This window comes from Paroedura picta, chromosome 4 (assembly GCF_049243985.1).
Source record: "Paroedura picta isolate Pp20150507F chromosome 4, Ppicta_v3.0, whole genome shotgun sequence".
Classification (NCBI taxonomy): domain Eukaryota; kingdom Metazoa; phylum Chordata; class Lepidosauria; order Squamata; family Gekkonidae; genus Paroedura; species Paroedura picta.
The window spans coordinates 94,932,779-94,949,056 of NC_135372.1; the positions used below are offsets into that span (position 1 = coordinate 94,932,779).

Here is a 16,278-nt window from a genome sequence, read left to right on the forward strand (position 1 = left end):
TTTATCTCCCTAAGTAAAATTGGTTGTTCAGGTAGGTGCCTGTAGTAGGGATGCCATCTTCCAGGTGGAACCTGGGGATCCCCCAGAATTACAGATCCTTGCTCCAAATCTTGCCCACTCCCAGCTCCACCACCAAAGTCTCCAGATAATTATCAACCCACAGTTGGCAACCCTAATGATACGGAAGCCCAATTTCCTTTGTACCTGGTGCTCAAAGATGGGCATTCCGTGGCTTCATCCCACCCGTGCTTTGTCTCTGTGCCCCACAGCACTAGATTTGTGTTTGGGGTGTTCTTTACTGATCCAATGCAACACCAAAGTGAAGCACAGCAGTGGCCCAGTCAGGATTTGTGCTGATTAACACTGACAGAATTTAGATTATGCTGCACTAATTGGCTGATCCTAGTGCCTAGGTAAAGAAATTATCTTTGACCTAATTACTGACATATTCTTATTCTTTGGCTGTATTTGTACTTACATTTTTATATTCTTAAATCTGCTCATACCAAACACCAAGTTAACTATTTCACATCTATGCTATTCATGCATGTGTGACTCAAAGAGTAAAAGATAAACTATTTCTGTTATATGAATAATATTTATCAAGGTTCAAGGGAAAGCAGAAAATGTATTCTGTTTTCTGACCCTATTACCATATCATTTCTGGATGCCTTAAGAGAGCTGCAAATGGACTACATTATTCTCTTCACTTAATTGTAATGACCACTGCCTGTAACTACAATTCTACACCTAGAAATCAGAACTGGGAACCAACATATGCATAAAATAAAGTCATCTATGACACAGCTTTCCTTCAAGTGGATAGCCATTTTGGTCTGAAGTAACACAACAAATGGGGGGGCACCATATGGGGAAGCACCATAGAGAGCAAAGAAGAGCAGCCTCCTCCTCTGGCCCCACCGAGCTTCTAAGCAAAACAGGAAGTGCAGAGCGTTTATGTGGCTGCTGGTTCAGGTCGGGCTCCCGCCGTCATTTCCGTGGCCCCAGGACTCCACGCACGGTACTGGGCGCCTACACGTTGAAGTCAGGGCCGTTGGACGAGCCAGAGGGGGCTGGGAGGTGGCGGGCCGCTGCTACCGAGGCAAAAGCCTTTGATCTCTCTACCAGCAACACTTTGGTTTCTCTTTGTAAAGTACACTGAATTCTAGGGGATTCATTGGCTGTTTTGACAAAGGATTATCATTGGCTGTATCTGGTTGCGACACAGATGTAACAGAACTGATTTTTGCTATATATTCCCTGTCATGTAAGAAGATCATAGTCTGACGAAGGGTGCTTGCACTCAAAAGCTCACGCCTTGATTAAATCTTTGTTGGTCTTAAAGGTGCTACTGGACTCTGATTTTATTGTGCTACTTCAGACCAACACAGCTACTCATTTTAATCTGTTTTAATCCACACAGGCTAAATTTTTGAAGATTGCTCCATTGTTTGAGCTCATGATGGAGAACAAGAAATAGAAAACTTGTTAGAAATATTGTAAAACAGATATCCACAGTTAACTGCATGTGACTCCTTGCAGGCCTGGTTTAAGTATCCACAGGGCCCATAGCACCAGAGCCAGTTTAAGTATCTGCAGGTCCCTAATATCTAAGGGGACCTTCAAACTTAAGTGGCTTGTGGCCCGCTCACATGCTCAATGAGTGATGAGCATGGTCAGTTACTAACAGAGCATGCATATCACCTTTTTTTGTTCTTGTGATATGCAAGCCAGATAAGTATGAAGACCCCTTAACAATCACAGTCTGAATGTCCCATAACCATACAGCACCATGAGGCCCCTGTAACTGCAGGTCCCATAGTATTTGTTATATGAGGGGCAGTATAAAAGTTGAACACATGATTCATATTGATTCATATTAGTGGAATCAGGGCTGTCTTTGTTTCATATGCTTTTATTATTCCATTGTGTCAATATCATAAAAGAAGAAAATAAAACTAACAACGTTTTCTGTTTTCAGAACTCTGATAATGTTAAGAGTGAAAATATTTGACACTATCTTTTGATTCTTAAGCCACTGGGCCTATTCCAGTGATGTGGGTGGGATGGGTGGATACATTTTTGTTTGAATAACTTCCCAACTTGGTGAATGAACATCTTCAGAAATCTGGGGGATGGGAATAGACTTGTAATACATGTGACATAAATAAAATAATTTAGGATCTCAAGGAATTTATATGCACTGTTGCCGTAATTTTTGATATTTTTATCCATGTGTTGCAGTTGAAGGGGTAAGACAGAAGGAGGGAGAGGGGGGAAGGGTGTATAATTTGTAAGGTGGCAAACCTTGGTCTTGACTGTACCACTGGTGACCATGGATGGTTCTACATGGTTGATTTCTCCATATATATATATATATGGAGAAATCAACCATGTATATATTTTTATCCACATAGAATAGTAGCCTATTCAGTAGAACATTCTTCTTGGGGCTACCCTTGAACAGTGTTCAGAATCTGCAGCTACTGCAGAATGCTGCACCTAGACTGTTGGTCAAGGCTAGCAATTGGGAGCATATGTTCCCTATAATACAGTAGTTATACTGGCTACTGATCTACTTCCTGGCTCAGTTTAAAGTTGTTTGTTTTGTCCTTTAAAGCCCTACAAGACTTGGGAGTGCCCAGGAATTAGGATCCTGGGGAGATGCCCTCTGACTGTTTCACCAATTTAAAATTCTTATCTGGTGGGGACACAAGAAAAGACCTTACCTGTGGCAGTCCCACAATTATGGAACAATCTCCCCAGTTAGGTGCACCTGGCCCTTTCATTGTCTGTCTTCAGAAAGCAGTTGAAAACAGTTTTATTTAGGAATGCATTTTTATTGATTTAGCTTTTATTATTGGGAGTCCTATTTGGAGTTTTGTTAACAGTGACTTTTATGGGTTTATTGTTTTTGTTGTGTTTTTCTAGTGTTTTATTAAGCAGCCTTGTGTTCTATTAGGGAGGAAAACAACCAACAAATGTTTTAAATAAATAGTTATCCATGAGATCAGAAGATTTGTGGTTCAGTATGATGAGCTACACGATGGTTTCAAGGTGAGCAGGGTTTTGCATTTGCATGGAAGCCCAAAAGGAAGCATGGCTTATGCACGTGTAGCTTTATCTCCTAATAACTCACTTTGCCTTTTTCTTTCTGTTCCAGATGGGCAATGGAAAGAAAGAAGGTAATTGAAGGGCTTGGTATAAGTGTGTCTACACAAGGAACTTGGGTTATAACTGATAAGGATGGGAGGGGGCACTGTTATACACTCCAATTACTCCCAACTGTCTGAAGTAAATATTTATGCTATTGTAACTTTTAATACAACTTAAAGATACTGTTGTTTGTTTAATTTAAAATGCTACACTAAAGAATTTATTCATGAGAAAGGTGGGGGTAGATGAGGTTAGATTTATCTGAAATGATATCTGGACATTACATATCTTGTTTGGTCAAAACTAGTCATGAGGCAAACTTAATGCAAATATGTGGCAATGAGTATTGTATACCTCAGAAAAATCAGGCTCTGGTTCTTGATATTTATTATATTTAACATTGTCAGCACTGCCAGCAGGAGTGGTTTTAGGATTCACAGGGCCCTAGCAGAGTACAACTGCGGTGGGAACAGCCAGACTGGGGGCAGTGTTCCCCACAGTGGAAAGGGGTGTCACCCTGAGTGTCCTTAAAGAGGGAAAAGGGACGAGGAGAGAGGCTACAGGCCTGATCCATGGGGGAAGGCACTGTGTGGGGGCCCTGGGAGCACAGGGCCCATAGGATGTGCTACGTGGATAAACTGGCCCTGACTGCCAGGAACATCCAATTTCATATAGTTTTGCACAAACTCTTTAGTGCTGTTGTGGTGGACTAGCCCCGGGATACTGAGTAAGAAAAGGGAATAGGGATTTCACTTTGGCATTGCAGACATACTGTAGTGGCTTGCTGAATCCTCTTCAATAGCTCCAGTGTATTTGTTCACATCCACTTAATGGGATATAATTAGGATTCCTTTCCAAATAGGATTTCTTTCCAAAATGGCATTGCTATTGGATCCTTTCTTTCCCAGGTACATTCTGTGTAATTAGTTTCAATATGTTCTCAAATTTGTGTGTAGATCTCTATGTGGCCTTTTCTCAAACCTATATATAATTTCCATTTTACATCTGGATAAAAACTCTTCATATTCTATAGGAAGTAGAACAAATAATACATTATTTCATAAGGCTGATTCCTTCCCACACCTTCCCACAATTTCCTTTCCAGTTACAAACAGAACAAAAAGAAACATCCTATTTGTCTCTTTTTGACAGTTGACACAATCATATGTTTTTTATTGTATCCATGCCCTTTCTCCCACTAACTTTATACCTAACTTTCACAGGTGACAGCTGGCAACAATGACACTAAATCCTTCATTGCTACATCTGTTCTTTAAATCAAACACTCATAGAGGCCTAACTGCTATGAGTGAGCACTGGAGTCAGGAGCTGTACCTCATACGAAAGTAAAGCAGTTTGAACATGTTCCTGCTATTTCCTCCCCCCTCTGCCCTTTAGGGTTTCCAGGTCTCTCCTGGCCACTGGCAGGGGCTGGTGTGTGCGTGTCTTACCTGGTGGGGGGTAGGGGGGCTTGCCTGGAGAAAGAGAAAGGCCCAAGCCTTGGTGCTGGTACTGTGCTGGGAATGATGTCATCACACCAGCAATGTCCAGGTAATGCACTGATATTTGATCAAGAACGATGATAAAACGGGATTCTACCATAGAATTTTTACCCAAATCCCAGAGTGCAGGGAGACGGCTCTATAGCTACTAAAAGAACAGATGCATGGACAGACTGCTAATCAGTGATACAGATCTTTCCCTACTTTCATATAACTGTGACAGGCTTTTGAAGAAGCTGCTCCTGAAAGTATTGACTTGAAGAATATAACCCTTTTTTTAGACATGGAGCTGCCTTATACTGCATCAGATGGTTGGTTTATGAAGGCTAATATCATTCATTCTGATTTACAGAGGCTCTTTGAGATTTTAGGCAGAGAGCTCACATATCACTTTTTGATCCTGATTCTTTGTAGGGGTCTTTATGAGGAGATTGTTCTGAGATTCATAATTCCATAGTAAATAAGGGCTTTAAGATTGAAAATAAGTGTTTTGAAAATATTTCCTTTACCGTAATTAAAAAGGAAGTCTATACCAGTGGTCCCCAACCTTTCTGAGGTTGGGAACCGGCAGGGCATCGGGGCGCGGCCCGCGGCCTGCGGGGGCCACGCCCACGCATCGGCCGCGCCCGCATGGGCACGGCCGGTCCTGATTCCCTCTCCCCCCCTCCCGCAGTAAGAAGCTTCCCGGGCCGCAAGCTTGCGGCCTGGGAAGTTTTTTACTGCGGGGGGGCGGGGAGAGGGAGCCGCGGCCCGGCGCCATGGCCTTCACGCAGGTTGGGGACCACTGGTCTATACCAGTGGTCCCCAACCTTTTTATCACCAAGGACCCGTCAATGCTTGATAATTTTACTGAGGCCCAGGAGTGGGGGGTAATCTTTTGCCGAGGTATGTCGCCGCCTGAGCCCCTGCTCCACTTGCTTTCCCGCCAGTGCCCCTGACTTCCCACCGCCCACTGGGGGTGCTGCCAGCAGCAGCTGCACAGTGCCACGCTGAGAGGGAGCCCTAGCCATGGCGGCCGCTGGAGAGCACCAAAGGTGAGCTGGTGGCAGAGTGGCAGGGCAGCCCCCGAGGCAGCAGCGCGGGAGGAGGATGAGAAGGAGTCGTGGCCCAGTACTGACTGATCCACGGACCGGTCCTGGTCCCCGGACCGGGGGTTGGGGACCACTGGTCTATATTATTACAAACTCTACTTTATTACAAACTCTACTTTAAAGGTAATGGTAAAGGTATCTCCTCTGCAAGCACCAGGTCATGTCTGACCCATGGGGTGATGCCCTCTAGCGTTTTCATGGCAGACTCAATACGGGGTGGTTTGCCAGTGTCTTCCCCGAAGGCTGAGTCAATCTTGAGCCAGCTGCTGGGATTGAACTCCCAGCCTCATGGACAGAGCTTTCAGACTGCATGTCTGCTGCTTTACCACTCTGCGCCACAAGAGGCTCTTACAAACTCTATTATAATATCCTAAAATAGTTTTTTAAGCTACTCAAGATGACATTTATATCACTGTAAGTGTAAAGAGCCTCTTGTGGCACAGAGTGGTAAGGCAGCCGTCTGAAAGCTTTGCCCATAAGGCTGGGAGTTCAATCCCAGCAGCCGGCTCAAGGTTGACTCAGCCTTCCATCCTTCCGAGGTCGGTAAAATGAGTACCCAGCTTGCTGGGGGGTAAACGGTCATGACTGGGGAAGGCACTGGCAAACCACCCCGTATTGAGTCTGCCATGAAAACGCTAGAGGGTGTCACCCCAAGGGTCAGACATGACTCAGTGCTTGCACAGGGGATACCTTTACCTTTACCTTTAAGTGTAAAGTGATGCTGTTGCCTATCAAATAATCTTTTAAACTTATCTTTCAAAAATATATTGGAGATCTTATTGGTTTACATTAAGGAGATGTGGTGTATTAAACTGTATCACTTGGGCCTTTTAATACAATATTGTTCAGATGCAGTCTTTCCTATAGGCAGGCTGAGCAGTTACCCAAGACTCTGTTATAGGTGGAAGGTAAAGGCCATGATAAGAAATGGTTGAAAACAGTAAAGTGAAAATGCAGACTATGAACAAATATTATGAAAATTGGATGTTTTATTCTTGTTTAGAGTAAATTGGGTGAAAATAAAGGGTGTAGTTTTGTGAGTCCCATTCTTGACTTTCACTGCAGGCTCTAGGATCACTAAGATTGTTCCTGCTTATACTACGTAGTATAATAATTAGGGACAGAATTGTGTAGCAATTTAAATATGATTTTGAAAATTTCGTTACATGTGGCTCTAATACAGGAATTTGTATGCAAATTGTGGGATTTAAAAGTAGAAATGTTGGTAATCAGAAGAGTCCTGCTAAAAAGGCAGAAATATGTTCTCCTAAGCTTGATTGCTGAATGGAAGACATGGCACACTTAAGAGAGATTTGTGTATAAAGTTGGATACTTACCTTAAGAAGCACAAAAGAGACATTCTTGTCTCATGTGTTTGAGATTTGAAATTGAACAAATATTAATAAAACAGAATAAACTAATGAAACTTCACATGACCTCCCTGGACAACAGAAACTGATCTTCCCCCACCTTCTTCCCTTCTCTCCTTCCTCCTTCCCCTTTTTTTGGCTGCTCACATGGACCTTTTTCACATCCCATTTTCCTGTATCCTTCCCATTTTAACTATGATATTTGTCTTTTGAGTTTTCACTTGCTTAATAAAATAAAATAAAATGTCCAAAGCAAATTGCTGCTTCCTTGCTGTCTCACAGAAGAGGAATTGGTGCAATGAAAAGATCAAGGACATGAAAAATGATGTATTTGGTAATGACTTTGGGTCACATTCTGGGCCCAGTGACATCCTTCCCCTTCGCTTTGTTGGCTCTGATGTTTGCTTTCTTGCACCTCTTATTTCAGGGGCATTGCAGCATTCTCTTCACATTGGGGTCTCAGGGGCCAAGTGAATTTGAGGGCACAAGTCCAGATTCCTATTGATGGAGCAATAGAAAGGAACACTTTCCTTGGCTGGACCCCCTGAGTGTGAGGGCTGTCCTGGGAGGGGAGAAGGGGCTCCCGTGTAATCTTCCCCATTTGTAGCAACTGCACAGTGTTGAACTAAGAAACTTTAGTCAGTCTGTTTTCCTTGATTAAGAATAAAGGCAAACAATGTGTTTTCTTTGGGTTTGTTCCAAAGTACTCAGAAGCCATTGCTGGTAAGTGCCTGCATTTGTTTCCCTCCTCTTAAGTCACTTCAGAGCAGTAATAGTTCAGATCATGATGAAACACTGCTTAGCCCTCTGTATGTCAGAGAGGTGGGAACATTTTCTGTTAGTCAAACAATTATATATATTTATATAAAATCTACCTCTTAGGATGCTCAAGGCAGTGTTCTTTTGTACTTTGCTTTCTCTGTTGAGTGCTCAACATGACAGAAAACTAATGATGCAGTGACTAGTGGGATGGGCTAATAACTCCATTGACTCATAACTCCTTGCAATGAAAAGGTCCTCCACAAAATTATTATGTTGTTTGTTTGTTTGAGACCATATTATCTAACCTGGATGTTCATGCTCATCTCCCTTAAGGTGTGTTCACATGTGACTTTTAAAACAGTTTTTGTATTTCTCATGCCTTCAATTTGAGTGCAAAACCTGTCTTGACTAGAATGTACTTTCAATCTGAAAATGGATGCCTGCCCTTTTCTGTCCTGCAGAATAACAAGGGACACACCCACACTGAAAGGCATGGAGGGCGGTATAAAAATCTAATAAATAAATAAATGAATGAATGAATGAATGAATGAATGAATGAATGAATGAATGAATGAATCCTAAGCATCCCTTATGGAAATGTCCGAAGAACATCTTGTAATCTTACATTTTTTCCCTCTGTGGGCAGAAATACAGTTGCTAGGAGGATATTTTGAATGTAAAGATTAAACAAATTAGCATTTCTTCCCCCCACAATAACTCTTCCCTTGAGCGAGGTCATATAATGTATGTGGCTGAGCATCTCATGTCATTTAAATGTCACTCCAGGGGAACTGGTCTCTATTGTCTGAAGATCACGTGTGATATTGGGAGATCTCCAGGCTCCATTTGGAGGTTGGCAATCTTAGTGAGGGAAGAAAAAAGCCTAATGATTTGGGTATGTGTCGATTAATGTTTCAAGGAAAGCTAATGCCACCATGAATCTGGTTACCTTAGTTAAACTTTAAAGGTATTGGCAAAGCAGTAGCTGGCTCTCTAAATGTGCTGAGCTGATAACACCACCAGTAGCCCTGGGAACTACCCAGAGGGCTACTGTGACTCTGTGATGACAGGCCTGTGCTTATCAGTTTGGAATCACTGCTTTATGGTTAAGGGGCTTTGCTGTGGGACTTTCTGATCTTCTTATTGGGTATATTGTTCATTGAATCCTGTATCCAGTGAACTTTGCTGTGCATTTTAAGTCTTGGCTCCTTGATTCACTTCTCTAATTGGTAGGAGCAGACCAGCTCTAGCTCTTTGTTTCCTGACCTAAGGAGGAATCAGAATGGAGACATCTAGAAAGAAGTGGTCTAGCAGGTAGAGCCTGATTCACTGGAGAGGGGTAGTCCCGTAATGTAAAAGCAGTTTCTTGAGCAACATTCCCATGAATGCAGGGGTGTTTTGGGAGGGTCAAGAAGGCTGGATGGATGCACCCCCACATTGTCACACTACTGCCTCAGTCTGTTGTACTGTCCCAAGCCAACACAAATATCTATCAGCTAGCCAATTCATCCGTACTATGTGAGGATGTGCTTCATGTAACAACTTTTAGCACTGCTGGTCAACTCTGAGATGGGATCTTAATAACAGACATCCATACTGGATACATGAAGTGGCATATAAGAACCAACTCTTCTTCTTCTTCTTCTTCTTCTTCTTCTTCTTCTTCTTCTTCTTCTTCTGTTGACTCCTTCTCATTCCATCTTTTAGTAACTGTCCCTTCTCACTATGAACAACAGTGAGTCCTATCAGTTACTTTTAAAAATCTGTGCTACATCTATTCAAGAGGTAGATGTCTGTTCAGTCAGAAGAATGGTTTAGAGCAGTGGTCCCCAATCTTTTTATCACCAGTGACCACTCAACGCTTAACAGGCCCGGTGGGGGGGTAGTTTACTCCTCTACTCTCAACCACTGCCCTAACACTCTCTGATCGCTATGGTAAGGTTTAAACATTCCTTCAAAATAAGATACAGACACACCACAACAATGAACATAAGGAACATTTTATTTTCATGGAAATTTTAACTCATGACAATGACAAATCAATGGGAACCCTGAGCTTGTTTCTCTGCAACGAGATAGTCCCATCTGGGAGTGATGGGAGACAATGACACCCAAGTGTGTTGTAAAGGGCTGGGGGGGATGAAGTAGAGGGCGGGGGGGGAGAAGGTGTCCTTCGCGGCCCACCTCCAATTAGCCAAAGGACCACACGTGGTCCACAGCCCACACGTTGGGGATCGCTAGTTTAGAGCTTTCAGGTACCTTTGGAATTCTGACAGGGCATGATGACTGCAGGCACAAAACTACTGCCATGAAATGGTTGCCATAGGAAGTAGAGCAAACCACAAAATGGCTGCCACAGAAAAAGGAGGAGTTGGGATTTAAGAACACCCAGGTGGCTTCATGCGGAGGAGTGGGGAATCAAACCCAGTTATCCAGGTTAGAGCTCATCACTCTTAACCGCCATACCAAACTGACTTACCTTCAATCATATGGTGAACATCCTTGTAGAAGAAGAAGAGTTGTTTCTCTGATTATGCATGGGAGGGATACGCCCAGCTCCCTTCCAGCCCTGGCCCGATTTAGGGTCTCCTAAATCCTTTTACATACATAATCCTTTTACATACATATAATCTCATGAGCAGCGAAATAACAAATAGTTTATTTCTGAAAAGACATAGACTATATCTTGGTAACAGGATTGTAGCCCAAGTCCAAGTAAATTGTATTCATTCCTCCCCCTTCCTTGCTTGGGCATTGTACCCAGACCCCTACTGAGTTATTTATGATGTGGAGAATACGCACATAATTATTTGAGTTCAGTTTTTTTTTATGCTAAGGAGAACAGTGGAAAGCTGTTGTAATTAGAGTTGCCATTACCAATGCTGTGATCCTTAGCCACTTGGTATGTATTTCTGATTAAGGCAGAAAGGTTTTCAGATGTTTACACCTTGTTCCAATGTGAGACTGCTAAACTGCAAGTGGCAAGAGTACATTAATGCATATATGCATTATGCAGGCTAATATGGTTTTAGAGATCACAGTCGATCTGTTTAGGATTGCAGTACAAGCCTTTAATCTAGAGGTATGGGAGGAATCTATGTATCAAAAAGATGTAGGGAGTATGTAAGACTTCAGCACATTCCTGATCGTCAAAATCTTGTTTGGGAATAAGACATTGGATCTGAACCATAGAGGGAAACTTACAGCTGTCATACCTGATCAGAAGCACAAACCTGTACTTAGTAAATAGGAAATGATTGTAATCTCCAATGCAAGCCAAGGAATTGTAATTCTTGGAGGGTATGGAAATAAATTTAGCTTACTGGAGGTGTCAGCTGATAGTGAAATCTTTTCTGTCAAACTTCTGTGTTGCCAGAAAGATGTTGCACCAAATGTTGGTATCTTTAGTGAGTCAGAGCCTGGTATGCTTAACCATGGATCATCAAAATCATGAATATGCTTCCTCAAGGTGAAAAGAGTAGTCTAAAAATTATTCTGAGATTTTAGCACATAATAGTTTTTTAAAAGAATGTGATGTTAGTTGCCTATTTTAGAACCTCTTCTCAGATGACAGTCATGTATTCAAATTTAGTTCTTATACTACATGATACTGATGCCACATTGAGTTTTGAAAGAACCATGAATTGTAAATTGCCTACAAGTTGTCCTGGGTAAATCCATAATGGAAGAATGTAGAAAATACAACCACACAAAGGTTCAAGACAGGCTCTGTTGGAATAGCAACAGTAAATCCTACCCACCACTATAATTGACATTTCTACAAGGCTAATGCCAAGAGGCTTTGTTACATGAACATCATCTTGTCTCTAAAAATCTGAATTATTTTTTCTGTCCTTGAAAGATACAAAACAGGAAGGCAGTTGCATGGTTTCTGTTCTTTAACAGCTAGCTGAAATGGAACAGGAGGTGTTAAAGCTTAAGGATTTTCAAGTGAGACCACTGAAATAACTATAGACCAAAGTGAAATATTATCATTGAATGTATGCTTGTTTATTTTTCAGGCTGGTGGATGATCGTTGTGTGGTAGAACCTGCTGCTGGTGATCTAGATAATCCACCCAAGAAATTTCGAGGTAAGAGATCAAGCAATAACATCGGTTTCTTTGGTAGAAAAGTTACTTTTTAAAGTTCCATAGTTCATCTTTGTTTAGGCAGCAATTTGCAGTTTATTTTAGCAATGGCATAGCCATTATGGTGGTAAATCCACTACCAATGATCCTTTGCAAATAGACCTCACCAACTACTGCCCCGTCTTGCATCTAGCGTTTTGGGGGGAAATGGACCGCTGCGTACCAAATATCTGCATTCCTGGATGAAGCTTCTAGATCCATCCTAGTCAGGTTTCCACCTTACAGCAGTGTTTGATTTAGTCTACCATGAGCTCCTAGCTCTCCACTTCACTGATGTTTGAATATGGAAGACAGCCCTCCAGTGTCTGATCTCCTTTCTCCAGGGTAGCAGACAGAAGGTAGCGGAGAGAGGCAATCAAAGTGCGACCAACTCACATGTGGAGTACCACAAGGGGGTTCTTCTCTCCAATTTTATTTAACATGTTAATGCTCCCTCTTGCCCAGCTGATGCAGAGGTTTGAGCTTGGGTGCCATCAATATGCAGATGACACCCAGCTCTTCCTCCTGATGGATGGCTGCCTGGATTCCACCCCCCCTGATCTCTGCAAACTGTGACAGGATGGCTCAAGTCATATGAACCTCAACCATTCAAAGTCAGAGGTCCTATGGCTAGGCAGAAAGGGTTTAAGTGAGGAAGCGTGACTACCCAACCTGGATGAAGTGCAGTTGTCAGTGACACACTCTGCCACACACTTTGGGCATGATCCTAGACACCTCTCTTTCTATGGAGGTGAAAGTCACAAGAGTAGTACAGCTGACATTCTTCTACCTGTGCCAAGCCAAACTACAAGCACCCTACATGGCCTCAGAACACCTGGCTTCAATGATCCATGTGAGGGTCACCTCTAGACTGGATTTCTGCAACTTGCTCTATGTGGGCCTACCCTTAACCTTGACCCAGAAACTGCAACTGATCCAGAATTCAATCAGAGTCCAGTAGCACCTTTAATACCAACAAAGATTTATCCATATTTGAGGGTCTACATCCAGCCTGTACTCCAACAACTGCAATGACTACCAGTTGAGGCCCAGATCAGGTCTTGGTAATAACTTTTAAGGCCATATGCAGTTTGGATCCAGCCTACCTGAGAGACTGGCTCACTGTGCTTCTCAAAGAGCACTACACTTGACCAATGCCAACCAGCTACTGAACTCTGGCCCCAAGGGAGGAACATTTGGCCTCAACCAGGACCAGGTCATTCTCCATCCTGGCCCCCATCTGGTGGAATGAGCTCCCATTTGGTTGAGGTCAGTGACAACATCGATTGGACCCAGAACCCCTTCCCATTCTGGAAGGTTGCGAGCATAATGTTAATCTGTGAAAAATGTTTCATTGTTGTTAACATTATGGTTATTGTTATTGAGATGATACTTCATTGTTAATTTATATTGTATTGAATTTATATTGTACTGTTACACAATTCACGTTCGCTGTAAAGTGTTCTGAGTTGCAAGGGAGGGTGGTATATAAATGCAAACAAACAAACAAATAGCTTGAGTATGCTGTTGGGAGCTTCAGAAAAAAGGCTGCATATTGAATGATTCAAGGAGCTTATATTCATTCTCTGACTGAATTGATGAACTAAACATATAACGGATTGTGTCAGGTAACTGTTAATTATTGGCATGTTCAGATGTGCTCTCTTTGAGAATGTCTGTTAAATCTGATGTTTTGGTAGTTTATAGTCTTTGACCTAAACAGATTTTCTTCAGCTTTATGAACCATACCCCAAATTAGAAGCCAGGCTTATTTTTTAGCCTTCAGGGTTTTAAATTTAGTTAACATACTAATTATTGCTACCACAAAACCCAGTCCTAAACACTTCAAAGTTTCTTGTCATGTTTTTAAAGGCTATAATGAAAGTATTGTAACATATAAATAAAAAGGCAACCTTGGTTATCTTCATAACAAAAAGCTAACTTCTATCCCTCACTAAATACGCTTCTCACTTCCACTGCGAATAATCAAGAAGCCCTTACAATATATGATTGCTGAAAATACTAGGTGACACAATGAAATTTCAAGTGCTTTTGTTAAGCTCTGCTTTACTTTAGTCACATTTATTCATCATCACTTCAACATCCACAGGATATGCCAGGTCTAGCTTTATTTTAGAAGCAGAAGAGCTGGGTTTTTGGTACTCTACTTTTTACTACCTGAAGGAGTCTCAAAGCGGCTTACAATGACCTACCATTCCCCTCCCCACAACAGACACCCTGTGAGGTAGGTGAGGCTGGGAGAGCTCTGAGAGAACCATGACTCAGCCAAGGTCACCCAGCTGGCTGCATGTGAAGGAGGGGGAAATCAAACCTGGTTCTCCAGATTAGAGGCCAACGGTTTTAACCAATATACCCAGCTGGGATGAAGCTGACAGCACGATTTTATTGACACACTTTTTACACTGTTGAATCAAATAGAAAGTGGAGGAGAGAGTGAACAAAATGTGGTTGTCATCTTGCTCTCTTGCTCAAATTGAGCATGGTTCAGAGCAACATCTCATAAACTGGTATAAACTTCCCCAGGAAACAGTGGTGTGCCAAGTGTGGTGCACCCTTGAAGGCCCTTGTTTGTCAATAGAGTCTTCTCCTTAGCTTATTGTTTGTCTTAAAGGTGCCACTGGACTCTGATTTTGTATTGTTGTGCTGCTTCAGGCCAACATGGCTACCCACTTGAATCTTTCTGTATGACACACAGTAAACTATTTCTACTCATGTTGCAACCGAAGTAGAACTGTGGGGTAGGGCTGGGTAAGAGAAAGTCATAAGGTAAGGGAGGGAGGGGCCTGTGGCTCAGAAGTCCTACTAACTGCAGCATGCTTAGCATGAGAGCTACTTAAGAGTCGTAGAGGCACCCTGCTAGGCAAGGGGATGTCTATACCAGTTTCTTATGAAAGGCTTTTTCAGTTCAAGGAACATCCCAGCCATTGGTAGTCTGTTTCATGGAATGGATGTTTCCACTTTAACATGAATGAAAACAAAGACTTAAAAAAAAACATACAGCAGAGAGTTGTTTTACTTGCTGCTCTAAGTCTGCTCTGTGGTTTAAGGGAAAGTTTGGTTCCTGTGTTCCACCCAACTTTTGCTCTGTCTTGATATTTCTGACAGGTATTGCTGATGTTTTTCTATTGCTATTTAGCACTGGAGTGGCTATTGTCTTGCCCGAGTTTAATTAGGGATTTGTTAGGGCGTGACTGGAAGGGGCAGTATTACCCTCTGGACATGTTGCAGTGATGGTGTCTCAGTGCAGAAAGATCAGGCTAGCAACTCCCTTGAATTTTTCTATGGGAATAGCAGTGTTGGTTTTTCAATGAAAATAAGCAAAGGGATGATAAGATTGGAGATTAAACAACCCTTTGGTGATGCAGACAGGATTTAGGGAAATACATTAAATCTGAGTCACGCCTATCTGGCACGCTTCAGGCTTCCTTTCTGTGATTCAGGTTTTGGTAAGTATTTCCCTTTTGTGGTGAGGGTGGCCCATTCTTAAATTTTGTCTCTGTGCATCTGCCTAATGTCCTGATCCATAAGGAAAATGTGATGAGTCAACTGAAAGGGCAGGGCAACTTTTAGCCTGGGATATTGGATGCAGCAACCAAAGTAACCTCAGAGACAATTATTATGGCTCTCTGCTTGCTGGAACTCATCGCATTTTCTAATGCTTTCTTGTCCAAACCTGACAGCTGTAGGATCTCTCCATATTGACATTCCCTCTCCCATTGGTTTTCGGATCCTTCCTGTCACGGGGCTCCTTGGTATGAGTGACCTCCTAAACCCTTTGAGATGGAATTCTCCCGTGTCACAGGGCAAGGAGAAGCAACAAGTGCACAAGAGTGGAGAAGACCTTTATAACATGCCACTTTCTTCTCAAATCCTTATCCTTTGACAGAGTTCACAGGTAGAAATTCAACAAGCAGGACACTTGTTAGTTCTCTTCTGTGGAGTTCCATACCTGTTGATATATACAAAGCTAAAGGAGAAGAAGAACGGATCCCACCCTTATTGTCCAGAGCTGGCAATGCAGTGCTAGTGTCTCCACTGTATACATTTTTGTAAGGATTTTTCTCCAGACTCTCTACAGCTTATTAACACTTTACAACCCCTTGTTATGCTTACATTTTTCCATCTCCATGTTAAAGAGACTGCTGAACTTCAGAAGGAAGGAAACTCCCCAAAGGGGGTAGGGATACAGGAAAAGCTCAAACATAACCTGAATTCTTTTGAAACTAACTTTTGACCTATTGCCACAA

At 42.4% G+C, this 16,278-nt stretch overlaps 1 protein-coding gene across 2 annotated transcripts in view; it reads left to right on the top strand.

Annotated features, from left to right (window-relative positions):
• ITPR3 (inositol 1,4,5-trisphosphate receptor type 3) overlaps positions 1-16,278 on the top strand; it is a 116,030-nt gene that overhangs the window by 15,773 nt on the left and 83,979 nt on the right. For both annotated transcript variants that reach the window (XM_077334392.1, XM_077334393.1), the window contains exon 2: positions 11,904-11,974. In XM_077334392.1, the coding sequence (XP_077190507.1) occupies positions 11,904-11,974 (71 nt within the window). The remainder of the gene's footprint in view (positions 1-11,903; positions 11,975-16,278) is intronic.